The sequence below is a fragment of the Staurois parvus genome, unplaced genomic scaffold, assembly GCF_062004578.1.
Source record: "Staurois parvus isolate SC_StPar_1 unplaced genomic scaffold, SC_StPar_1.0 ptg000204l, whole genome shotgun sequence".
NCBI lineage: Eukaryota > Metazoa > Chordata > Amphibia > Anura > Ranidae > Staurois > Staurois parvus.
The window spans coordinates 2,614,683-2,642,257 of record NW_028318000.1 but is presented as its reverse complement, the minus strand read 5'-3'; the positions used below and the strand labels follow the sequence as shown (position 1 = coordinate 2,642,257).

Sequence of the window (27,575 nt, the reverse complement as noted above, 5' to 3'; positions counted from 1 at the left end):
TTAAAATGAGGGCTTTCTATAATTGGTAAATACACTTGAATATGGTAATATTGGTTGGATACTCACAATATTGCAATAGGGTTTGGATTTGCACTTAGCACTTTGTTTTGCACTTTGTTTTTTTGCACTTTTAGTATTTTTTGTATTATAGTATTATACAGAAACGGTTGATTTAACATACTAATAGGGTGTTGAGGAGCGCTGTTTTAAATAAGAATCAATTTGTGGAGTATACATTCCTGCCTTGCATTCTGTGCATTACTCACACCTTACTCCTGTTCTATATGCATTACACACTCCCAGCCACTGCACTAATGACCTACAGCAGTATGAACTCAACGGTTTAATTTAACCATACCCATTAAGCCCCTCCCACTAAAATTTGGCCACACCTACAATATACATGCCATATTATTCCTCTCATCATTGTGTCCAAGCGATTTGGTCTGTATACCTTGAATGTCTGCCTCTTGTCTGTGACCTATTGTTACAGGGCCTGTTAAAATGGGGGTTTGGTTTTGTAGAAGTGGCTAAAAAGGGGGGGGTGTAATATGGGGAGGGGGGTTGTAAAGTAGGCATGGTCTGTAGAGTGTCCCAGATTTTACTTTGAAAATCTTTCTAATCTTATGATATAGGGTTATCACACAATTCAGGGTGTTTCACACATAGATCTTTGTAGGTGCAGCTCAGCAATGGTGCCTTTTATCTCAACATTTCTCAGATGTGTGACAAATAAAGTTTTAGTAAAATGGACATAGATAATCTCCCATGACCTTAAATGCAAAATGTGAAAAACAATCCTACAACACTCCTCTTTTATCAGCACTACTATTCACTCATATCCCTTAATATAAAAAACATTAAAAAATAAAGCTAGCCATAGACAGCTTGAATTTCAGCAGATTCCTGCTGAATCAGCAGAAATTCAAGGCATGGGTTGCCCTGTAAGCAACACCTGGCATGACAAACTTAAACTGAAAAATCAAAGGAGCTGAGCAGAAAATTGTTACATTAATAGTGACTGCATCCAATCAGATTACTGTTTGGATATTCGGACAGCAGCAAGTGCTGTGGCTGTGTGAATGCAACAGATGGCAGGAGAGAGTCCTCCATCCATACTGCTTAGCAAAGGTAGCGAAATTGACTGATTTCTGCAATGGGGCTAAAAGAGAGAATTCTAAATATGTATAGGTAGTGAGTCTTCCAGCCAGTACAATTAAAGGGTAAATACGGACATTATAAAACTTCAGATTAGAAATGAAAACTAGGGCCTTGTGCTTGGTAACAGTTTCTACCTATGCTATCTTTGTTCCTTGCCTCACTACTCATTGATTTCTATTTTTTGTATTCAGTTGTTTACCTTGTTGGGGGTTTCATCTTCTTTTTGACTCCCATGAAAAATTTGCATACCACCACAGGCAACACTTTATCTGGCTTAATGCTCTAGAAAAAAAAAATAATTATAGAGAGAGAGAGAGAGAGAGAGAGAACATAAACTCAGAATTAATATATGATGCTGTTATTTTTTTTGGGGGGGACTCTTTGCTGGCATGGCTAGAAAGTCAAACAAGCTCTAAAGATGGCGTGTATCCTCCCCAGATACATCTGCACTTGATATCCTCCAAAAACGATTCCCACGTTAAGATGGCATTGAAAAACAAAGAACACAAATAGTGCAATATTGTATAAAACTCTTTATTCCTAAAAAATGCTGCTCCTAATTCACTCACGATATAAATTGTGTTCATGCTTCTATAATAAGCTGAAAGGATCATACTTATGAAACAAATCCATACAAATTCCTCCTTTGCAGAAGTGGACTGGCAGTAGGTAGTATGAAATTACAATCTCCCCTTATTGAAAGCAGGAAGTCACTCCGGAGTGCCACAAATCAATGTGTGCTCCACTCACCAGACGTGACGTCACTACGCATCCACCAGAACCGGAAATACGTTGACACGTTTCGCCCCTTCTCCAGGGCGGTATCCAAGACACTTTTTTCTGGCTCCTCACTTAATTTATACCTCCCCACTACTCCTCCCACTTCTCCATTGAGCCAAATCTTATTTATATTAACCTTATATCACCTCCCACGTCCAATCCACTTCACAATCACAATATAAAGGGCATCATTCATGATACAATATCATGTGTTTATTACATAAATGGTATCACATTTTCAACTAACACTGCAGGACTCTCTTCACCATAATATGAATAGACAATCTTTATTAAAATCAGCATTCACTATTAAAAACGTGTAAAGAAAATATATGATGAATCTAAATAAAAAAATAAAAATAAAATGAATATAAAAATAAATAAAAAATAATAAAAATAAAAATAAAATAAAGATAAAAATAAATATAAAAATAAAAATTAAACAAATAAAAATTAACCACTTCCAGACCGGACACTTTTACCCCCTTCCTGACCAGGGCAATGTTCAGCTTTTAGCGCTATCACACTTTGAATGAAAATTGCGAGGTCATGCAACACTGTACCCAAATGAATTTTTTACCATTTTTTTGAGATAGATAAAGCTTTATTTTGGTGGTATTTATTCACCACTGGGATTTGTATTTTTTTTGCTATGTAAATGAAATGTCCAAAAATTTTGAAAAAAAGTGTTTTTTTTATAACATTTTGCAAATAAATAATATTTCATCATAAATCTTAGCCAAAATTTATTCCATTATCTTTTTAGTAAAAAAAAAAAAATCCAAATTAGTTTATAAGCAAAAATTATAATTTTTAAACATTTTTTTTTACATTTTTATTTTATTTTTTTATATTATTATTATTTTTTTTATTTATTTTTTTTTACATACTGTCACCCTAGCAGTACAGTGATGAAGATTTTTTTTTTTTTTTTACACTGATTGCTTTTACACCCATATAGGATGTAAAAGCAATCATTTCTCTTTCTCTCTGTGTGCATTCTTGCACTCATTGAGAAGAACTGAGTGAGCTGTGATTGGTCACAGCTTGTCACATGGTACAAGGCTTTTGTGAATAGCCTTGTACCATGTGACCTCTGTGATCATTCACAGATTTCACACATAGTAAGCAATGATGTCAGAAGTGACATCTTGCTTACTACTTTGCATGTGATCACTGATTGGCCAATCAGTGATCACATGATCGGGACCTCGTACAGAGGTCCCGTCTGACGATCGGTGTTTCACTGTGTCCGGAGGACACAGCGGGCACCGGATCGCGGTGCTGCGCGCTCCCAGGGAGCGCGCACAAGCAGGGTGCGGGGAGGCCGTTTATAGACGGCCACCCGACCCTCTAGTGCCACCGTCCGGCCGTTTATATACAACGGCCGGTCGGGAAGTGGTTAAAAAAATAAAAATAAATATTACTAATTAGATAAGAAACAATCATAGTCAATATTCAACCCCTTAGGGGACAAAGTATTCAATTTCAGAATCCACCTTGTCTCATTCTGTGAAATCGACCTAGTCATATCACCACCACACCAATGAGGCTCAACTTTGTCGATCCCACAGATCCTGAGCAAAGATGGATCCCTGTTATGGCACTTTCTAAAATGGTAAGACAGACTATGATGTCTGAAACCTTTTTTAATGTTTCTAATATGCTCACCAAGTCTTACAGATAATTTTCTAGTTGTTTTCCCTACATATTGAAGGTGACAGGGACATTCTAAGAGGTAAATTACATGATGACTACCACATGAAATACATTTCTTAATATTATATATATCCCCTCTTGCCTGTGATAGAAATTGCACAATTTTCCTATCCCTGTCACCCTTCATCACTTTACAAGCCATACAGCTCCCACATTTGTAAAACCCACCTGATCCAAAAAAGTAGTTTTCCTGGAAGGTGGGTCTGGAACATTCCTTACAAGTTTGTTTCTGATAGTCAGAGGTCTCCTATAAATGAATTTGGGGTGCTTAGGTAAAAGCTTCCCCAATACCTCATCACGTAATAATATTGGCCAGCGGTCCCTAAATATGTTCTCTACCAATTTGTGCTGTTTGGAAAAACCTGTAATAAATGCTAAATCAAAATTCCCTCCATATCTGATCCTTTTCTTCAAAAGATCATCTCTATCCATATCCATCACCTTATCCCTTGAAATCGTCAATTCTTTACTTTTATACCCCTTCTTTTCAAATCTTTTTATTAGGATATCCATTTGTTCCCTAAAATCCTTATCTAAATCACAATTGCGTTTAATACACATAAACTGGTTCTTTGGTATCACTTTAAGCCACCCGTAATAGTGACAGCTATGCCTCGGAATGTATCCATTCCTATCCACTTCCTTAAAATATGTAGGCATATATAGCCTATCACCCTTCCTAAAAATAGTGAGAAACTTTCTCTGTGAAAATTATATTGTACTTATTCATTCCCTTATGGTTAATGAAACTGGCCAGAGATTCCTTTGTCCCCTCCCATACAATACAAATATTGTCAATAAATCTTTTATACAATTTTAAATCCGGTTTTCTATTCCTAGAAATTGATTTGTGCTCCCATTTACTCATGAAGAGATTAGCTACTGTGGGTGCATACTTAGCCCCATAGCTACTCCTGTCCTTTGCCTATAATAATGCCCATTATGCAAAAAGAAGTTATGACTCATTGCTAAGTCTAAACTTTCCAATAAAAATTCCTTCTGCTTAATACTCATCTCTGTAGCATTCTGTAAGGACCATCTTAGCATTCTGTAAGGACCAGGCTTGCAACGCATCATCCTGTTAGAAGTTTGTGTATAGAGAATTGACATCTATACTTGCCATAACACATGTTCCCCCTACACGCACCTCCTTCAGAATATGAATCAAATTTCCACTATCTTTTAGATAAGCAGGCGATCTCTGAATTCATTTACAATATGCTTATTCCTGTGTCTCAAAAAATTTCAAGCCAGCCACATCCAGGCAACTATTACTTTCAAAAGTAGGTAGTCCCCACACTTTTCTTGTGGCAGTCGCTGAAAGTTAACTTAAGCTATATTAACCACTTGCCCTCCTGAGGATTTACCCCCCTTTATGACCAGGCCTCTTTTTGCTACTCGGCACTGCACTAATTCAACAGATAATTGCGCGGTCATGCAATGCTGTACCCAAATTAAATTTAGGTCCTTTTTTCACACAAATAGAGCTTTCTTTTGGTGGTATTTGATCACCTGTGCGCTTTTTATTTTTCGCGCTATAAACAAAAAAAGACCAAACATTTTGAAGAAAAACAATATTTTTTACTTTCGGCTATAACAAATATATAGTAAACTCAAAGTTAGTTATAAATTTATATTTCAATATTTTTATTGAGAAACCAGCAAATTATAACAGAGAACAAGATGGCAGACACAAAGAAAAAGAAGGGGGCCCACCCGCATGGTGGGACAAGATGTAGAATCAGAATCATAACACTTAACGGTATATGAAAAAAAAAGAAATTTGCAGACAGTAGCATTACAATTCACCCAAAAAGTGTCATAGCCATCAAGACATCCTAGTTTCATAAATCAATAAACAATAATTAAACCAAAATGAACCAGAAATGACAGAGAGAAAAAGGAAATAAGAAATTTTGCAACGAATAGAGTAAGAAGAAAAGAGGAAGAGAGAGACGAAAAGTGAGAGAAAAAAAAAAAGAAACAAGAGAGGGGGGGGGGGGGGTCAGCTGCCAGACAGTGATATAATCAATCCAAGGCTCCCAGGTCCTCTCAAATCTGGACATATCGTCAGTGACAATACTTGTCAGTTTATCATTAACCATTATCCAGTTTAGTTTTTGTTTCACTCTTTCCAACGGGATCAAGGATTGTTTCCAACTTCTAGCTATGGTGATGCGAGCCGCCAGTATTATATATAAAATTAATTTAATCGATTTTTTGGGAATATCAGAGGGTAGTATATTGAACAAGGCCACTTCCGGCGATCTACGGATATTGATTCCTGTCACTGAGAAAAGAAAATTAAATATGCGAATCCAGAATCTACTTACAACTGGACACTTCCACCAGATGTGGAACATGGTACCCTCTTGACCACAGCGTCAGAAACAGCCAGATGAAACGGAAGGATACATTATGGCTAGGGGAGCAGGAACCAAATACCAGCGAAGTAGCGTTTTGTAGTTAGATTCAACAAGATCAGTGTTAATCGAAATCTTTGACAGGGCATGGGCCGCAGCCCGCCAGGTATCTAAATCTAATGAGCTATTTAGATCCCGTTCCCAGAGAGTCATGTAAGATAATTTAGTGATGGGATCAACCAACAAAGCATAAACAATGGACAAGCGACCTCGCATCACCCCACTTGCCCCACAGGAGACCTCAAGAGGAGTAAGCGCACAAGGTTCTGTGAGTAGTCTAAGCTTGCTATCAATAAAAGAGCGAAGTTGATTATAACGGAATATTTCCCCGCGAGGCATCTTATAAAAAGTCACAAAATACTGAGGAGACCGAGGGCAAACCCCATCCAAATAATCCCCAACACGTAACAACCCCTTATTAATCCACCATTGGAACCTCGCAAAAGAGAGACTTGGGGCAAACTCAGGATTGCCAAATACCGGGGCCAACGGGGTATGCGGAGAGAAGAAAGGTTTACGAGCTCGCCATCTATCCCACACTGACAATGAATAGGATAGAGTAGGGCACAAAATAGGAGGGCGCAATCTACTGGGAAGCCACATGAGAGTACCAATAGCATATGGACGGCACGAAAGAGCCTCAATCCCAACCCATTGGGGAACATATCCCCTGGCCGTATTACAAGAAAGCTGTGCTATTTGGGCAGCCTGAAAATATGCAAAAAGATTAGGGAGTCCCAAACCACCATGCCCCTTCAAAGAAAATAAAGTAGATTTGTTCAGCCTAGGGCGCTTTCCCCTCCACACAAATCTGGAGACTGCTGCCTGTAGTAAGACCAGTCGCGTTTGGGGATCATAATTGGTAACGTCCTGAAATAGTACAATAATCTTGGTAGGAAAGTCATTTTAATAGAATTAATTCTACCAAACCAGGAAAGTGAAAGATCCTGCCAGCCTAGTAGGTCATTTTTAAGTCGTTTGAAAAGCGGGAGATAGTTGACCTTGTATAATGTCGATAAAGATTTTGTGAGAAGAATCCCTAAATAGGGGAGAGAACCAGAGGCCCACTTAATATCAAAATTTTCCCGGCAGAAGCGAACCTCTGAATCAGGTAATGAGATATTTAAAGCCACAGTTTTAGATGAGTTAAGCGTAAGACCGGAGGCCTGTTAGTTATAAATTTAGGCCAAAATGCATTCTGCTACATGTTTTTGGTAAAAAAAATCCCAATAAGTGTATATTGATTGCTTTGTGTGAAAGTTATAGCGTCTACAAACTATGGTATATACAGTGGGGATCGAAAGTTCGGGCACCCCAGCTAAAAATTTGTATTAATGTGCATAAAGAAGCCAAGGAAAGATGGAAAAATCTCCAAAAGGCATCAAATTACAGATTAGACATTCTTAAAATATGTCAACAAAAGTTAGATTTTATTTCCATCATTTACACTTTCAAAATAACAGAAAACAAAAAAATGGCGTCTGCAAAAGTTTGGGCACCCTGCAGAAGTTATAGCATGCACTGCCCCCTTTGCCAAGCTGAGACCTGCCAGTGTCATGGATTGTTCTCAATCATCATCTGGGAAGACCAGGTGATGTCAATCTCAAAGGTTTTAAACGCCCAGACTCATCTGACCTTGCCCCAACAATCAAGCACCATGGGTTCTTCTAAGCAGTTGTCTAGAAAACTGAAAATAGTTGACGCTCACAAAGCTGGAGAAGGCTATAAGAAGATAGCAAAGTGTTTTCAGATGTCAATATCCTCTGTTCGGAATGTAATTAAGAAATGGCAGTCATCAGGAACAGTGGAAGTTAAAGCAAGATCTGGAAGACCAAGAAAAATATCAGACAGAACAGCTCGCAGGATTGTGAGAAAAAAAATTCAAAACCCACGATTGACTGTACGATCCCTCCAGAAAGATCTGGCAGACACTGGAGTTGTGGTACACTATTCCACTATAAAGAGATACTTGTACAAATATGGTCTTCATGGAAGAGTCATCAGAAGAAAACCTCTTCTATGTCCTCACCACAAAAATCATCGTTTGAACTTTGCAAATGAACATATAGACAACCCTGATGCATTTTGCAAACAAGTTCTGTGGACCGATGAGGTTAAAATTGAACTTTTTGGCCGGAATGAGCAAAGGTAGGTTTGGAGAAGAAGGGGCACAGAATTTAATGAAAAGACCTCTGTCCAACTGTTAAGCATGGGGTTGGATCAATCATGCTTTGGGGTTGTGTTGCAGCCAGTGGCACAGGGAACATCTCACGAGTAGAAGGAAAAATGGATTCAATAAAATTTCAGCAAATTTTGGATGGTAACTTGATGCCTTCTGTGAAAAAGCTGAAGTTAAAGAGAGGATGGCTTCTACAAATGGATAATGATCCTAAACACACCTCGAAATCCATGGGGGATTACATCAAGAGGAGTAAACTGAAGGTTTTGCCATGGCCTTCACAATCTCCTGACCTCAACATAATTGAAAATCTATGGATAGACCTTAAAAGAGCAGTGCGTGACAGACAGCCCAGAATCTCAAAGAACTGGAAGACTCTTTGAGATTAAGGTAAGGAAGAATGGGCAAAGATACCTCAAACAAGAATTGAAAGACTCTTGGCTGTCTACAAAAAGCGTTTACAAGCTGTAATACTTGCCAAAGGGGGCAGTACAAGATATTAACTCTGCAGGGTGCCCAAACTTTTGCAGATGCCATTTTTTTGTTTTCTGTTATTTTGAAAGTGTAAATGATGGAAATAAAATCTAACTTTTGTTGACATATTATAAGAATGTCTAATCTGTAATTTGATGCCTTTTGGAGATTTTTCCATCTTTCCTTGGCTTCTTTATGCACATTAATACAAATTCTTAGCTGGGGTGCCCAAACTTTCGATCCCCAATGTATATTGATTGCTTTGTTTGAAAATTATAGCATCTACAAACTATGGTATAGATAATGGAATTTACACAGCTTTTCCTTTCTGACTGTTCATCACATTTCTTGAGGTGCTAAAATACCAGAATAGTGCAAACACCCCCAAATGACCCCTTTTCGGAAAGTAGACACTCTAAGCTATCTGCTGAGAGGCATATTGAGTTCATGGAAGATTTATTTTTTTCCACAAGTTTCTGGAAAATGACAAAAACTTTTTTTTTTTTTTTTTACACAAAGTTGTGATTTAAATGATATATTTCTCACACAAGTCATGGGTATATATGGCATTACACCCCAAAATACATTCTGCTACTTCTACTGAGTATGGGGATACCACATGTGTGAGACTTTTTGGGAGCCTAGCCACATACAGAAATCCAATGACCACTTTGAAAGCCTGAAGGTGCGTAACTTCCTCATTTCACTTCCTCACTACCTATCACAGTTTTGGAGGCCCTGAAATGCCAGGAAAAGACATGCTGATAGGTTAATTGGCTCCTGTCTAAATTGGCCCTAGTATGTGTATGTATGAATGTGAATTAGGGACTTTAGATTGTACACCCCTTGAGGGTTATGGACTGATGTGAATGTACAATATATATGTAAAGTGCTGAGTAAATTGACGGCGCTATATAAGTACCTGAAATAAATAAATACTGTTAGGGACCATTATGATAAATTACAAGCAACCCGGCCTATAAAATAAAGCTTGAAAGAACTCATTTGCTCTGTAACATGCAGTCAAGCACTCAACAGTGCTCTGCAATGTGGTCAGCAGTCTGGAGCACAGTGAAATAGTCAACTGTGATTCAGACTTCAGTCCCTAATATTGAAGACACTTGCTCCGCAGATAAATCTTTGTATCCCTCCTCTGATACACAGTTTGCATCCTGATGCTGTTTGGCTCATTCTTCTGCATCAATGCAGTGCAGTGCTGACTAATCAATATTCTATTTTAAAAGCCTATTTTAATCTAAATTGCCTATCATACAGTTTGTTAAATAATGGATGCCACCATTAACTGTTTTTTGCACTGATCTTTTCCCCTTTCCCTTAATGTTGCTATGTTTCCTATGTCTTTAGTCTAGGTTCTCGATTTCATGCTCAACTCTGGTTATTCCTAGGAATGGTCTCTGGCTACTCCCCTTGACTATGTTTTTGTCTAATCCTTTGTCACTGCCTCCATTTCAGATATAGTCAATGGATTGAACCAACCACAAACATACCTATTGACTAGTATTCTGCTTTTATCTGTCCAGTTACCAGTTGCTTCCTCAGAATTCCAACATAACTTTCTTAAAAACAGAACTCAACCAATCTCTATATGTGGATGCCCATTAACTTACTGATATGCTTGACAAAGAGGGAAATACAATGTTGGTGTCTGAACTCTGAAGTGTCGAAGATCAACAAGATCCAGGAAGTAAACCTAAGCAGAGGAAACTGAGGAAAAAGAGTCTGTGGGGTGAGGATCAGTTGACCATTTTATGTGTTCTAGATGTATGGCTGCATACAGTATGAAAGCAAGCCACAGTGATCCCACTCAAATATGTTACTTTTTATTTTTGTAAGTAAAGTATAACTCCAAGTACCCATGAGCTATCAACATAGCCATCATATATTTTATTCAGTCCTATGACAGATAATGACTAATAGATAAAAAAAAGCCCTATATATACAGATTTCCTACTTACTGCAAGGCCCACATCCTATAAAATATATATCTACTGCTCAGCAATTTACAGAGTTATAAATATCTTGTTTGTCACAATAATTAATGTATTCCACGTCAAAAAAGTCAATAAAGAACTCTGGACTTCCTGCCATAAGAAAAGCATACATATTGATTATGTAGAGTCATCTCCACATAATTGGCAATGCAAGATTTGTTACATAATGAAAATGGAACTACATTTTTTATACATAAATAATAGGAAGGTGAGGGCAAAAATAAATGAAAACTACAACTATTATAATGAAAACAAGGATATTATTTTATAAGAAGGCATGCCTTAGGATGTTGACAATGCTTATAAGAAATCTTAAATTAACAGATTCTTGATGTCTTGAATTTCCAAAAAAATGCTTTTCCCCTTCACATATTTTATGTTTCTTTAGTACCACCATATTACAAATGACGTTATTGATAGTGACAGGTATTCAAAAGGGTTTCAACTGGTATCATCCACCGTGTGCAGACATAGACAAAAATATGTCTTATCCTACTGCAACAGTGAGTAAAATGAATCATGATGATTTCCTAAATTCCACAGTCTTCTTAAAGTAAATGTAAATCTTAAGTTTACTAAAGAACTATGTATCATATACAGTTCTAATTCTTTTAATAACATGATTTTTCACATTTATTTTTCATCTTCCTTTGCATCTTAGTGTTACAGATTTCCTGCTGCCCCTTTACAGCCATTTTATGTCTATGTAAATGTTCTTCAGCAATGGCTTCATGGCATGTCTCAGGGCATGCCTGTGTAATGTATGATGAAATGGCCTTTTGTAGTATCCATCAGAATCTCATGTGACAGGTGACAATGCAGCAGCACTACTGGTAAATAGAGTGTTGTCACTCTAACACAGAAAGTGCCTAAACAAATTACCATCATGGCAAACCTAACAGATATTTTTAATGAAAGCTGTAGGTATTATTAAATTAAAATGGTATATAACCATATAAAAGATTATATGAGGTTTAAGTGATTGGGTTTGCAAATAAAAAGTTGTCCACATAGGCATAATTTGCTGTACAAGCTGAATGTGAAAAATTTGCATGTGCTTCCAAATGCACAAAATACTGTATAAGTGGCTACTAATATTTATTTACAAAATAACTTTGTGGGCTGTTCATCCATGTAGTTATGAGATTGGGGATTGAGAAGTACTTCTTCTAAATCTGAATCATATTAAAGTGGCAGCAAACTTTTTACCATTAATTCTGGCCATTTTCAAAGCTAACAGGCATGGGATTGTCAAAGAAAGGTCTTAAGAAGTTGGACAGTGCCCTAGGATACATGTACTAATGCAAAGAAAACATGTAAAAATCAGTTTAACAGGGATAAGCTCTTTAATATTGCTAATTATAAACATTAAAAATGCAAAATGCCATTAAATAATATTCTTGGGGAATGCCCTAAACCTGCCTGGTGTACTTATAGGATTAACTGTAGCAAAATCGACATTTTGTTAAAAAAAAAAAGGAAATGGGATTTAAAGTAAATGATATCTTGCTCCTGACTTGCTTTTTTAAAACAGCATGGAGACCCTCCAAAATCTATACCAGTCCTAAGGGACCCCCATGTTAAAAAAGAAGCAAAATGTCAGTGCATCTTTCACACCCTACAAGTGCACTACTTGTGAGCAGAACCACAGACAAAATAATAAGTAAAAAAAACAACCTAGGTGTCCCCACAAAATTGATACCAGATTCTTCTTCATGATTAGGGTCTTGGATATTAAAGGGGGACCCAGAGGGACCAGTCTTGTAAAGTCAGCCTATACTTACCTTTCCAGTGGCCTATGTCTTGAAAAATTTCTGCTTTACTGCCCCTTGGCTGCAGCAGATATTTCATCCTGGAGGGTGGGTTGAATATCTGTTCCCCCAGCTGCAAGCAGTGGTTCCTTTTTCTGGCTTGAATATCCTGTACTGACCACTGCATGTGCTAGGAGAAGCAGGTATTCACACAACCAGAAATATTGGCACAGCGGCTTTGAAGCAGAGAAGAAACAGCTTGTGAAGACGCAGGCTGCTGGAAAGTATGCAGATGTGTCTTCCTTGATCACACAGTCACCTAAGTAAGCTGTAAGCATATATCTCCAACATGGATTATTTTCCAATGGTTCTGTGACACTGTCTTTGATAAGTGTATGGGATTAATATGGGCTTTATTCTAAGAAAGGCTCTCTCTAATAAACCATCTCAATTAATTGAGCTAAATACTATTTTCCAACTTTCCTTTATACAAGGATTCTATTTTTATAAATTTCATTGGATTCCATCTTTGCCCCAATTTGGATTTTATGGCTATAAACTTGATACATACCTGGGATTTACATTTCTGAAGGCACATATCAATAAATATTTGGTGGGTATTGCTGGAGCCCGTATTTATTTATTCATTTGCATTTATTGATGACTTTTGATTCTTTGATCTCTTTAGAATGATTTGATATGTCCACTGCTCCAAAAAATTAAAGGAACACATTGAAAACACATCAGAGCTCAATGGGGAACAATATCATGCTGGATATCTATACTGATATGGACTGGGTACTGTGTTAGGAATGTGAGGATGTCCCATTGTTTGATGGAAATGAAAATTATCAACCTACAGAGGACTGCATTCAAAGACACCCCAAAAATCTAAGTGAAATAATGATGCAGCAGGCTAGTTTCATTGGAGCAACTCAAAATGGTACTCAGTAGTCTGTATGGACCCCATATGCTTATATGCATGCCTGACTATGTCGGGGCATGCTCCTAATGAGACGACAGATGGTGTCCTATGTTATTTCCTCCCAGATCTGGACCAGGGCATCACTGAGCTCCTGGACAGTCTGAGGTGAAACCTGGCAGCTTTGGATGGACGGAAACATGATATCCCAGAGGTGATCTATTGGAATTAGGTCAGGCGAGTGTGGGGGCCATTCAATAATATCAATTCCTTCATCCTCCAGGAACTGCCTGCATACTCTCACCACATTAAGGCTAGGCATTATCATGTGACAGGAGGAACGCAGGACCCACTGCACCAGTGTAGGGTCTGACAATGGATCCAAGGATTTCATCCCAATACCTAATGGGAGTTAGGGTGCCATTGTCTAGCTTGTAGAGATTTGTGCTTCCCTCCATGGATATACCTCCCCAGACCATCACTGACCCACCACCAAAACGGTCATGCTAAACGATGTTTAGGGGTCATCTTATTGTTGCCCATCTAGTGCACCTGTTGTTAATTTCATTAACACCAAAGCAGCTGAAACAGATTAACAACCCCCTCTGCTACTTAACTGACCAGATCAATATCCCAGGAGTTTAATTGCTATATTCTCATTAAAAAATTTTCCTTTCATTTTTTTGAGCAGTGTATATGTATATGTATATACGTATAAATGTTATCATATACTGTCCAGGTGGCCTCAGTATTAGCCGTGGGAGCCCATTCTGACCGATATCATCGGTGGTGTGAGTTAAGGAATGGCAGAACTGAACTTATGACTGGTGTACAGCTTTTTTCAATTTACTGACTGTGTGTATTAAATACTCATATATATAGTGTGTGTGTATATATATATATATATATACTGTATTTATTGTAGATGCTCTGATTATATTGTGCATATTTTAATTAAACTTATATTTCAATTTATAGATCATATCACCTAAACTACAGAGCTATCCCTGAGGAAGGAGTTAACTGACTCCAAAACGCATTGGCTTTTGTTCTATAAACTCTATATTTTAAGTATTCTATGTTGGAGATGTAATACTGTCATGTTATGATAGTCTATTGAAACATGTAACTTGTAAAGGAATTTAATTTTTATATGTTGAAAATAAATACAGATGTATGTAGTTTTTTAACAAATGATGCATTTTTGCCAGTAAAATACCACACAAATTGGGGGGTACTTTTTTGTAAACACCCATGACTGTCTACTTTTCAAACAGGGTTTGTATGGGTCCATCTAATAGAAAATACCAGAACTGTGTGTGCTTTATGTCTATGTCCTTGTAAATCATACAGTAACACAAACATAGTGAGTAGTCATGGACTTTATGTGGACATATAGAAACAAACCAAGTATCATAAAAATTAACTCTTTATTAAACCTAAAAAATAGTACTCTACATATTGAAAAGGATTTGGCTTAGATGTTCACAACATCTACAGATTCTGATATAATTTACATGTAGACTCAACAAATTTCAGGAATCCTTCTTCAGGGCACATGAGAAAGAATCAGTGGAGCCCACATTTGATCTTTACAAAGGAATGCAATTACTGGAATCCACAACATGTAAACATTTTCCATGAAGGTCAACATGTAAATATTTTCCATGAAGGTATGTCCCAGTGTACCCAACTGAACACCACTGTGTCTAAGGCAGGAGCACTGACATATAGCCAGAGATCAATAGGTAGAGATCGTGGGCAGCACAGTGGCTAAATGGTTAGCACTTCTGCCTGGTAGTACTATGGTTGTTGGTTCGAATCCCAGCCACGGCACCACCTGCCTGGAGTTTGCATGTTCTCTCTGTGCCTGCATGGGTTTCCTCCAGGTACTCCGGTTTCCTTCCACAGTCCAAAGACATGCTGGCAGGTTAATTGGATCCTGTCTACATTGGCCCTAATATGTGTATGTATGAATGTAAGTTAGATAAGATTGTTAGATTGTACACCCCTTGAGGGTTAGGGACTGATGTGAATGTATAATATATATGTGTAAAACACTTTGTAAATTGATGGCGCTATATAAGTACCTGAAATAAAAAAAATATAAATAGGTAGTCTAGCAGGCACAATCTTCCACATGATACCAAAACAAAATGCATAAAAAATACAGCATACAAAACAGGTAGTCAGAGTATCAGAACCAAACTCAAGGCCTGTGTATCCAGGTGGTCTCAGGGACTCCCAATCTAAGCCCATAAGTCAGATCAAAGAAATAGGTCTAAAAGTCCCAAATTGTTCCACATCTTTCCAGCATGTAGTCCCTGAAGAAGGATTCCTAAAATGTGTTGAGTCTACATGTAAATTATTTTGGAATCTGTACATCTTGTGAACCTCTAAGCCAAGTCCTTTTCAGTGTGTAGTGTACTATTTTTAACATGATTTAATAAACATTTAATGTTTATGATACTCAGTTTTTGTTTCTATATGCCCATATAAAGTCCATGTCCACTCACAAGCCGACCGCACTGTGTAATTGGGCAACTATGTGGCAAATTAGGTTTAATGTTGATAAATGTAAGGTTATGCACTTGGGGGCTAAAAATCTGCATGCATCATACATACTAGGGGGGGGTACAACTGGGGGAATCAATGGTGGAGAAGGATCTGGGAGTTCTGGTAGATCAAAAGTTTAATGATGGCATGCAATGCCAAGCTGCGGTTTCTAAAGCGAACAAAATCCTCTCTTGTATTAAAAGAGGTATATACTCCAGAGAGAGTACCCCTGTACAAATCATTAGTAAGACCTCATCTGGAATATGCAGTTCAGTTTTGGGCACCAATTCACAAAAAGAACATTGAGGAACTGGAGAAAGTACAGAGAAGGGCAACCAAACTGATAAGAGGCATGGAGGAGCTCAGCTATGAGGAAAAATTAGAGGAACTGAATTTATTCTCTCTTGAGAAGAGGAGATTAAGGGGGCATATGGTCAACATGTATAAATACATCAGTGGCTCATATAGTGAACTCGGTGTAGAGTTATTAACCCTGAGGTCATCACAGAGGACAAGGGGGCACTACTTACGTCTGGAGGAAAAGAAATTTAATCACCAAACATGGAAAGGTTTCTTCACAGTGAGAGCTGTGAAAATGTGGAATAGACTCCCTCAAGAGTTGGTTCTGGCCAGCTCAGTGGATTGCTTAAAAAAAGGCCTGGATTCTTTCTTAGATACACAGAATATAACTGGATACTAACATTTATAGGTAAAGTTGATCTAGGGAATATCCGATTGCCTCTCAGGGGATCAGGAAGGAATTTTTTTCAACTGCAGGAGCAAATTGGATCACGCATTGCTGGTTTTTTTTTTAGCCTTCCTCAATTGTGGATCAATTGTGGGTGTAGGATTAAAACTTTTTTTTTTGTAATGGTTGAACTGGATGGACTTTTGTCTTTTTTCAGCCAGACTAACTATGTAACTATGTAACATGTTTATAGATGCTATAACTTTCACACAAACCAATAATATACACTTATTGGGATTTTATTTTTACCAAAGACATGTAGCAGAATACATTTATGAAGAAATTCGATTTTTAATTTTTTATACGATATGTTTTATAACAGAAAGTAGAAAATATAAATTTTTTCAGAATTTTCTGTCTTTTTTTCAATGATATAATAAAAAAAATTAAAAACCCAGTGGTGATAAACTACCACCAAAAAAAACGGAATTTGTTTGAAAAAAAATTATATAAATTTAATTTGCTTACAGTGTTGCAAGATCGCACAGTTTCCAGTTACAATAGCAGAGAGCTGAATAGCAAGAAATGGTCTGGTCATGAAGGGGGTAAAACCTTATAGAAGTCAAGTGGTTAATAAGGTTGACCTTTTTTATAAGTAACCTAGCATAATTTTAACGCAAGTATGGTATGAAATAAGATTTTTCCTTTTGCTACATTGAAGAAGTGACACAGTTTTTAAATGCATATAACCAATTTCTGTGATTAAGACAGACATAGGGTATTACAGGTAATTTTGTAATCAAACTTATGCAGAGCATTTTTCCTTTTCATTGCGTTCAACTTTCTTGGTCTGCTTTACATTGAGTTCTTATAATTAGACCTAATCTATGAAGTGTCTAACTGAAGAACCATCTGTATTTCCTTTACAGCAGCCAGTCCCTCTCTACGTTTCCTGTTCTAACTTACATTAGCAATACAATTGATGATAGGCCCTGGATCAGTTAGAAGGAGGAAATACAGAGAACACTACAGCCAGGTATTTCAACCTAAGGACATGTGTTTTTGTTCATTTCACAGCTTTAAATTCCAAAGCATTTACCCTTTTAAAATGAATTCTATAATATGTTCAGTGAATGCTTAGCAAAGTGCTAATGAAGCATGAGCTTGATTCATCCACTTCAGAACTCTTGAAGAGGAATTTGCACACTACATAATTATGGTATTTCTGAGAGAACCTGGAATTGCTGTCATCAATATATTTTTGCGTAAACAGACATTTACAGCCCGTTGTGTATAATCAATCATTCTAGGAAACTGAGTGTTGTATAGCATATTGCATACTTAGATACCAAGGGCAAGCACTGAAGCAGAGATTTCTACAAGAAATGAGAGGTTGTATGCTACATTTAATTTACTTCACAGTGCTTTACATACAATTGCAAATTCTAAAAATAATATAGCTCCTGTTTAAAGAATACCTGCCACCTGTAAGCATCTATGTTGTGGTGATTACATGTTACAGTTTTGTAATTGCTTTTGTGTTCTAATGTTTATAAGTATAAATAAAATCTCTCTCATTGGAGAGGGATACCTATTCCAGAGTACTTATGAGAGTGTCTATTTATGGAGACCATGTTGATCAAGCTTCTGATATGCAGAAAGAATGTTGCCAGTCACTATACAAACTTCCAAACATTCTATTCCCATTAGATTCCAAACATATATTCCCATACCCCTGTCTATTATGCTCACTAAAGAAAATATCAAAAAGTTTATTATGCTCACTGAAGAAAATATCAAAAGTTAAAGTGGTACTTTAGTCTGAAAATTAGTCTAAAAGTCTATGCTAGATCACTTCATGCTGGCCACATTTGCAGGTAGCTATGTAAAACATTAAAAATAAGTGTAATACTGTGTACATGCTCAGTTGCTCTCTATTTTTCAGCACTGTGCCAAAAATCTAGAGGTTGTTCTGCTGACAGCCTAAATATTTACTGCTGTTCAGGGACTCTGGGCTTCAGCAAAATATCAACCATAGACAAGAAGAAATGGGAACAATGCTGGAGGCAATTTACAGCATACACTAATTTTGGCAGCATAATTATTAATGTGGAATTTATGTTTCCTGCTAAAGAACATTATTGTTATCACGTTTTTATGGGTAAAGTTCCACTTTACCTGAATCAATCTACAATCTTGGGTGATACCACTACCTGTGGAAGGACGTTTCACATTTTTATTGCTCTAACAGTAAAAACACACTTTAACCACATGCTGCCCAGCCACTGTAGAAATCCGTTGGCAGGGCGGCACGGCTGGGCAAAACCACGTTTTAAAACGTGTGTTTGCAAAACAGGTAGGGGGCACGCGCGAGGCGCGCCTCCGCCCTATCTGTCCCACCGATCATGGCCGCGGATGTCAGTCGCCGGGTCACAGCCAGTCGTTACCGGATGTGTCCTGCCGATTAGCAGCAATCACTGACAGAGAGCAGGGCTGCAGTAGATCTGCTTTCTGTCAGTTCCCTGTCAGCTCCTGACATGCTGAGCCGGAGAGAAGAGTTTATCTCTCCCGATCAGCGTGTCCCCCCCCTGTGCAGTACACACCCCCGCCCCCTAGTAAAACACTCCCCTCACACAGTTAACCCTTTCAGTAAATAAAGTTAGCCCCTTCCTCCCCAGTGCCATTAGTACAGTGTCAGTGTTTTTTTTTTGCACTGATCACTGTGTCAGTGACCCCAAGTCTGTTCCCCCGCAGTGTCAGAATGTCTGCCGCAGTCCTGCAGTCCCGCTATAAGTCACTGATCGCCGCTATAAGTCACTGATCGCCGCCATAAGTCGCTGATTGCCGCCATTATTAGTATAAAAAAAAAATAAAAATCCCAGTATCTTTACCGCCATTTGTAAACGCTATAACTGTCATGTAAACCAATTAATTTACATGTATTGGGGTTTTTTTTTAGCAAACACATGTCGCAGAATACATTTTGGCCAAAATTTATGACGAAATTTGATTTTTAATTTTTTTTTACTGGACATGTTTTAAAGCAAAAAGTCCAAAATATTGTTTTTTTTTCTCAAAATTGTCAGCCTTTTTTTTTATAGCGCAAAAAATAAAAAATGCACAGGCAATCAAATACCACCGAAAGAAAGCTCTATTTGTGCGAAAAAAAGGACATAAATTTCATTTATGTAGTGTATTGCATGACCGCACAATTGTCCCTTAAACTAGCGCAGCGCTGCATAGCAAAAAAATGGTGTAAATTGCAGTATCTATACCATAGTTTGTAGATGCTATAACTTTCACACAAAGCAATCAATATACACTTATTGTGATTTTTTTTTACCAAAAACATGTAGCAGACTACATTTTGGCCTAAATGTATAACTAACTTTGAGTTTACTATATATTTTTTATAGCTGAAAGTAAAAAATATAGTTTTTTTCTTCAAAGTTTTTGGTCTTTTTTTGTTTATAGCGTGAAAAATAAAAAGCGCACAGGTGATCAAATACCACTGAAAGAAAGCTCTATTTGTGTGAAAAAAAGGATGTAAATTTCTTTTGGGTGCAGCATTGCGTGACCGCGCAGTTATCAGTTGAATTAGTGCAGCGCCGAGTAGCAAAAAGAGGCCTGGTCATTAAGGGGGGTAAATCCTCAGGAGGGCAAGTGGTTAATGTGGTACTAAAGTCAAAATGTAAAAAAAAATACATACATTTAGTAGCATGGAAAATCCAGTGATGGCTATGAAACTTTGGGGGGTTATCAAAGACATGTCAACAGAAAAAGTTCCTTGGCCAGATGGTCTCACTATTTCTTACTACAACTCCATTCTCCTTACCCTTACCTAGAGATACAGTACGTGCACATTTAACTGTTTTAACCAAAGAAGACAAGGGCCCATCCCTTTGTACTAGCTACAAACCAATCTCTTTTTTAAATACCAGCTTAAAGCTTTACTCCAAAATTGTAGCCATATGTCTTCTTCTTCTTTTATTTAGCATGAGAGAGACCAGGGACAATACATGCAGGGCATTGAACATTATTCATCTTGCCAATACTAAATCTCTCCCACTACTGCTCTTCTTGGCAGATTCAGAGATGGCTTTTGATAGCCACTTGAAGACCACCTAATGTACATAGGCAGTTCTAATTGGTATACCAGGATGATGCCTGCAGCGACAGGCATTACTCCAGTATTGTTTTTTTTTCTTTAGCCAATGCTCCCTTTTTATAAAAGCAATCCCATTAGCTAATTACCCTATGGTTGCTTTTACAGACAACGGAGGGGACCCTTCTCCCATCACCTTCTAGTGCCTCTCCAGTCTCTCCCATCCCGGGAGCATCAGAGCTAGCATTTTTGATCATCTTTATGTTATAGGAAACCAGAAGCAACATGTATTTGTTCACTTCCAGTTTTGCTTGATGTAAACAGTGAAATTTTTAAATTGCAAAAGCATCTGATCACACTGATCTTGGTGTGATCAGATGCTTTTAAGGGCATAGGAGACATCTGGAGTCTAACACACCCCAGATCTCTCCATATAGAGTACCTGTCACTGCTGAATGTTGTCACAAGGGATGTTTACATTTCTTGTAACAGCAATAAAAGTGATAAAAAAAACATTTAAATAGACAGTGTAAACATAATATAAAATAAATAATCAAATAAAAAATCTAAAGCCCCCCCCATATCCCTGCGTATAATTCTAGCACCAGACCTCCTGTGCAACTCTAAACTGGTAACCTGTAAGGGCTTTTTAAAGCATCACCTATAGAGTTTTTTTACTACCATAGTTTGACGCCATTCCACGATCGTGCGTGATTTTAAAGAATGACATGTTGGATATCTATTTTAAAAAATTGCGCTAGAAGAACCATTGCACAAACACCGTGTGACATAGAACATTGCAAAACCCACCATTTTACTCTCTAGGCTCTCTGCTTAAAAAAAATATTTATATATATATATATATATATATATGCTATTTGGGGTTCTAAGTCATTTTTTCTAGCATAAAAAACAAATTTGTACATGTAAACAAATAGTGTCAGAAGAGGCCTGGCCTTAAAGTGGATAGAGTAAGCGTGAGCTTTCTGAAAAAAACACTCACTCACATTGGTTAAGGTAATAACATGCTCCAATGGATAACTGTGTTATATGCAAATCCAGTTGCCGCAGTTAAGGTTAATGAGATAATCTCAGCACATTTTACTCCATCAAATAGTACTAGACGGGGCTGTCTGCTCTCTCTGCTCATTTCTGTACTGTCGCTTGAACCCTTATTGAGACGTAACAAAATCTAGGGCAAATCTAGACATATTGGATGTAGAGGTGAGAGGAACACAACATACTTTTGCCACATATGGAAATTATGTATTGTTTTTCATCTCCAGATTGGAGACAACCATTCCTATTCTCCTACAAGAATTTGAGATGTATTCAAAGATTTCTAATTATAAAAATCATTTACTTTACCTCTTTCAAGTGGGCAAGAAGGAAACTTAAGTACCTTGGAGTTTATCTCACTTCAGAACTTGATGATGTATTTAAAGACATCTTCAAATGTCTTCATCTCACTCATAAATGGTTCAGGAGGAACAGCATTCTGAAAATGAATGCACTCCCCCAATTACTGTATCTCTACCAGACTCTTCCGATTTCAATACATCCTAGCTTCTTGAAATCAGTGAAACATGAATTCTCTCAGTTTTTGTGAGCAGACCATAAACCTATAGTTACAGTAAATCAAACAATTTGAGTCTGCCAGAATCTAGAGGTGTCATGGGCTTTTCTTACCCAGCTCTTTATTTCCAAGCATTCTATCTAGTGCAGGTCTTTGACTGGTGTACACATGTGAAGGGCAAGAGCTGGATGACACTTGAACAGGATCTAACACATTTTTCCCTTCAGACACTTCCATGGATATCTACTTATCATTCAACACTTAAAACACACCCACTAATAGGTACAACAATAAAGACAATCCAAAAAATGAAAAAGAAAGTCTTCTCTCTAACAATATCACCACTAATGACTAACTATTGAAAACTCTGATTTTCACCCAGGGATGCAAGATCCAAGCTTGCGTCCCCCTATCCGAAACAACATATTTAGGTTAAAAGACTTTTTAATAGGGAAACATTGGAAATCAGTGACCAACATACAAGCTCTGGCCTCTACCCAGCTGCCTTTTGTGTAGGCCTTACAGGACAAATATTTTCTTACCACTTTAGGTAGTAAACCTCCAGATGTTCCTAAGCTGCCGACATTTGAAATACTATGTAAAGACTCTCGAATTCAACATGGCCTTTCTTTTGCTTACTCCATTCTTGTCAACGGTTGCATACATTTGTTCCCATTTGCAGAGAATTCTGGCTACCACAACATTGTGTGCTCCGATTTCTCCACAAAATGAGGGAGTGCCACAGTAATTCAAAACTCCCATAGTATGCATTACACAGTTATAATAAATAATGCAAAAAATCAATCACATCAACTAACTGTGCCCTGAAAGCTGTGGACTATGGGAGTACTATTATTAATTTGGGTCTATCTTAGACCAGTCCCAATAGTCTGCTACAATTGCTAAGCATAACTACTTGCTTTCAAACATAATTCTCAGCAGTCAGGCCTGACATTCTGCTACAGTTGCTAAGCATGACTACATATTTTATAACAAAAATTCTAAGCAGTTATATAGATTTAAGGCTTTTTCTAAGTCTCAACATATAATGCATTATTAGTTTACAATTCAACCAACAACCCCTCATATCTGATTGAATAGAGGCTGGAGTCAGGATATATGCTTTCATTTGAAACAGCATATAGTCAGATGACCAACATTCAATAACTTTTCATATTTATGGGGTACATTTGCTGACTGGGGGTATACTTCACATTTTCCTCTAATAGCCCTGGGAGTAGAAAAATTCTTAGGTAATCTTTCTTTAATTAGTATCCCTTTTAATTAAAAAAAAGAAACATATTTGTGCTTCAAGAGCGCACACCTAATCCATTTCCTGGTGCTAGGATGAAACTCCCTTCGGCAACTGCAAGCTTCATAGCTTGACAAAGTGCTAAACATGGTTTGAAGTTCTGCTGTGCGAAAAGGGGGTTTGACTAGTTTGTACTACTATGCTTTTGTAAAGAAAAAAGTTAAAGAGCTTTTAAAAGGAGGAAGACCTGTGTGCATATCTACTACTGCTTTTCTTGTATGCAAGTGTTTTGCAGCTTTTTTTATTTTTTGTATATATGCAATATATATGATGTAATTGGTTCAGCTAAGATTTAATCTGCTAGAGAAAGCAGTGGGTTTTATTTGCTAAAGCTGGAGAGTGCAAAATCAGGCTCACGTCTGCATAGAAGCCAAACAGCTTCTAACCTCAGCTTGTTCATTTAAGCTTTGGCAATAAAACCTGGAAGCTGATTGGTTTCTATGCAGAAGTGAGCCTGATTATGCACTCTCCAGCTTTAATAAATAAACCCCAGTGTGCATTATACCAGCCTATTATCTGCTGGAGAGCTTTCTAACTAGTGTCAGGAGTGTGGGTCTTTCTCAAGCCTGAAATTGCTAACTGGTGGCAGCCAAAGAATGTGTTGTTTTCCCATATCCAGATAGGAGGACTTGTGTTCTTGGATTATTTGTCAGTGTACAATACATTTTTAGAATCACAGCTTTCCCCTTTACATAGCCCCTTATTCATGAAATTGAGCTATTTAAATTAGATACCTCTACTCAGTCTTTTAATGAAATTACATTTAGTTGGTAGTATCTCAAAGTGCTTGCAAAATAATTTTGAATAATTATCATACTAATTCAGCAAAACTGTTCATAGTGTCCATACTGTATTCACCAGTAATTATTTTGATGAACAGGTGTATTCTATGGCAGAAATAATTATCCATAGGACAGCAGAATCACATATGCATATAATCAACTGGCATTTTGCCTCATTTGAAAAAAAATAAAAATCACCTCTGGATTAAGATGCATTACATGTGAAGGAAGTGGGTTTTTATATATATGCTTATTTTAGGGAGTCTCTTTGGATCCAACATCCCTCACAGGGATTTCTCAAGGATTTCCTTTTTATCTAGATCAGTAGATTTAGTACATACATCTTAACCATCAATACATAAAATTATGGGTTTCAGTGTCTAGTAAAATTGTATATATGTTGAATAGTATATGTGTTTTTTTTCTCTCTTTATAAATAACCCTTTTCAGAGTATTTAATTGGGTATCAATTTTACTTGTTTCTAATGCTTTCCTTATCCATCCAACTGTTTCATTATAAATATTTTCATTGCTGAATAGCTGTGACTTCAATATTTTTATCTCCTCAGAGCGGTATAGAGATTCTCTCCTGCTCATTAAACATTTTGGTGAAATATTAATTGCTACCTTGGGAGACCATAATTTATAGATTACCTCTTCTTCCTGCATTCTATTATAAATTGATCTAATAACACTCAAACGATGTAAAGTATAAGCTGTTTATTTATAGTAAAATCTTTCCTTTCCTTTCCTTTCCTTTTTTTTTTTTAAATAGAAGCTATAACAGAAACTTTTATACCTTATACCTTACATATACACACATGTATCACCTTTCCAGATTACTTCCTTAATATTTATTATCACCGTAATTAAATTGCCACTCAACTATTTTAATAATTACAATTAGAGATGAGCGAATTATTCAAAAATTCGATTCGGCTGATTCGCCGAATTTGAGGAAGAAATTCGATTCGATGCGAATTTATTCGCTGCGAATTTAACTTATAAAAAGGGTTTCTAGGCTTCAGAGAGCCTTTATATTAGTGCAGAACACTGTACCTTTAATTTAAATGCCCTTGGAGATGAGGAAGGAGAAGGAGAAGGAGAAGGATGAGAAGAAGGAGAAGGAGAAGGATGAGAAGAAGGAGAAGGATGAGAAGAAGGAGAAGGATGAGAAGAAGGAGAAGGAGAAGGATGAGAAGAAGGAGAAGGATGAGAAGAAGGAGAAGGAGAAGGATGAGAAGAAGGAGAAGGAGAAGGATGAGAAGAAGGAGAAGGATGAGAAGAAGGAGAAGGATGAGAAGAAGGAGAAGGATGAGAAGAAGGAGAAGGATGAGAAGAAGGAGAAGGATGAGAAGAAGGATGAGAAGAAGGAGAAGGATGAGAAGAAGGAGAAGGATGAGAAGAAGAAGGATGAGAAGAAGAAGGATGAGAAGAAGGAGAAGGATGAGAAGAAGAAGAAGGATGAGAAGAAGAAGAAGGATGAGAAGAAGAAGAAGGATGAGAAGAAGGAGAAGGATGAGAAGAAGAAGAAGGATGAGAAGAAGAAGAAGGATGAGAAGAAGGAGAAGGATGAGAAGAAGAAGAAGGATGAGAAGAAGAAGAAGGATGAGAAGAAGGAGAATTCCAAGCCGGCAAAAAGTGGATCTGCAGAGCTCCGCTATTTCTTAGCGGAGCTCTGCAGATACACTTAGCGGAGCTCTGCAGATACACTTTTTGCCGGCTTGGAATTCTTCTTATTTTCATCCTACTTCTTCTTCTTCTTCATCCTCATCCTCATCCTCAGAAGAAGAAGAAGAGGATGAGGATGAGGATGAAGAAGAAGAAGAAGAAGTAGGATGAAAATAAGAAGAATTCCAAGCCGGCAAAAAGTGTATCTGCAGAGCTCCTCTATTTCTGACAGTTCTCTGACATTCACATTTACAGCGGTTGAAACATTGTATCTATTTGTTTCCATAAATGGAAACAAATAGATACAATGTTTCAACCGCTGTAAATGTGAATGTCAGAGAACTGTCAGAAATAGCGGAGCTCTGCAGATACACTTAGCGGAGCTCTGCAGATACACTTTTTGCCGGCTTGGAATTCTTCTTATTTTCATCCTACTTCTTCTTCTTCTTCTTCATCCTCATCCTCATCCTCAGAAGAAGAAGAAGAGGATGAGGATGAGGATGAAGAAGTAGGATGAAAATAAGAAGAATTCCAAGCCGGCAAAAAGTGTATCTGCAGAGCTCCTCTATTTCTGACAGTTCTCTGACATTCACATTTACAGCGGTTGAAACATTGTATCTATTTGTTTCCATAAATGGAAACAAATAGATACAATGTTTCAACCGCTGTAAATGTGAATGTCAGAGAACTGTCAGAAATAGCGGAGCTCTGCAGATACACTTAGCGGAGCTCTGCAGATACACTTTTTGCCGGCTTGGAATTCTTCTTATTTTCATCCTACTTCTTCTTCTTCTTCTTCATCCTCATCCTCAGAAGAAGAAGAAGAAGAAGAATAAAAAGAAGAAGAAGAAGAATGAAAAGAAGAATGAAAAGAAGAAGAAGAATGAAAAGAAGAAGAAGAAGAATGAAAAGAAGAATGAGAAGAATGAAAAGATTCTTCTTCTTTTCATTCTTCTTTTCATTCTTCTTCTTCTTTTCATTCTTCTTCTTCTTTTCATTCTTCTTTTCATTCTTCTCATTCTTCTTTTCATTCTTCTCATTCTTCTTCTCATTCTTCTTTTCATTCTTCTTCTCATTCTTCTTTTCATTCTTCTTTTCATTCTTCTCATTCTTCTTTTCATTCTTCTTCTCATTCTTCTTCTCATTCTTCTTCTTTTCACTCTTCTTTTCACTCTTCTTCTTCTTTTCATTCTTCTTTTCATTCTTCTCATTCTTCTTTTCATTCTTCTCATTCTTCTTCTCATTCTTCTTCTCATTCTTCTTTTCATTCTTCTTCTTCTTTTCATTCTTCTTTTCATTCTTCTCATTCTTCTTTTCATTCTTCTTCTCATTCTTCTTTTCATGAAGAAGAAAAGAAGAATGAGAAGAATGAAAAGAAGAATGAAAAGAAGAAGAAGAAGGATGAAAAGAAGAATGAGAAGAAGAATGAAAAGAAGAATGAAAAGAAGAATGAGAAGAATGAAA

The 27,575-nt window shown here is 37.2% G+C and overlaps 1 protein-coding gene across 1 annotated transcript in view; it reads right to left on the bottom strand.

Moving 5' to 3' along the window:
• ARAP2 (ArfGAP with RhoGAP domain, ankyrin repeat and PH domain 2) overlaps positions 1-27,575 on the bottom strand; it is a 419,396-nt gene that overhangs the window by 33,024 nt on the left and 358,797 nt on the right. Inside the window, exon 29 of the mRNA XM_089678380.1 lies at positions 1,361-1,443. Coding sequence (XP_089534506.1) covers positions 1,361-1,443 — 83 coding nt within the window. The remainder of the gene's footprint in view (positions 1-1,360; positions 1,444-27,575) is intronic.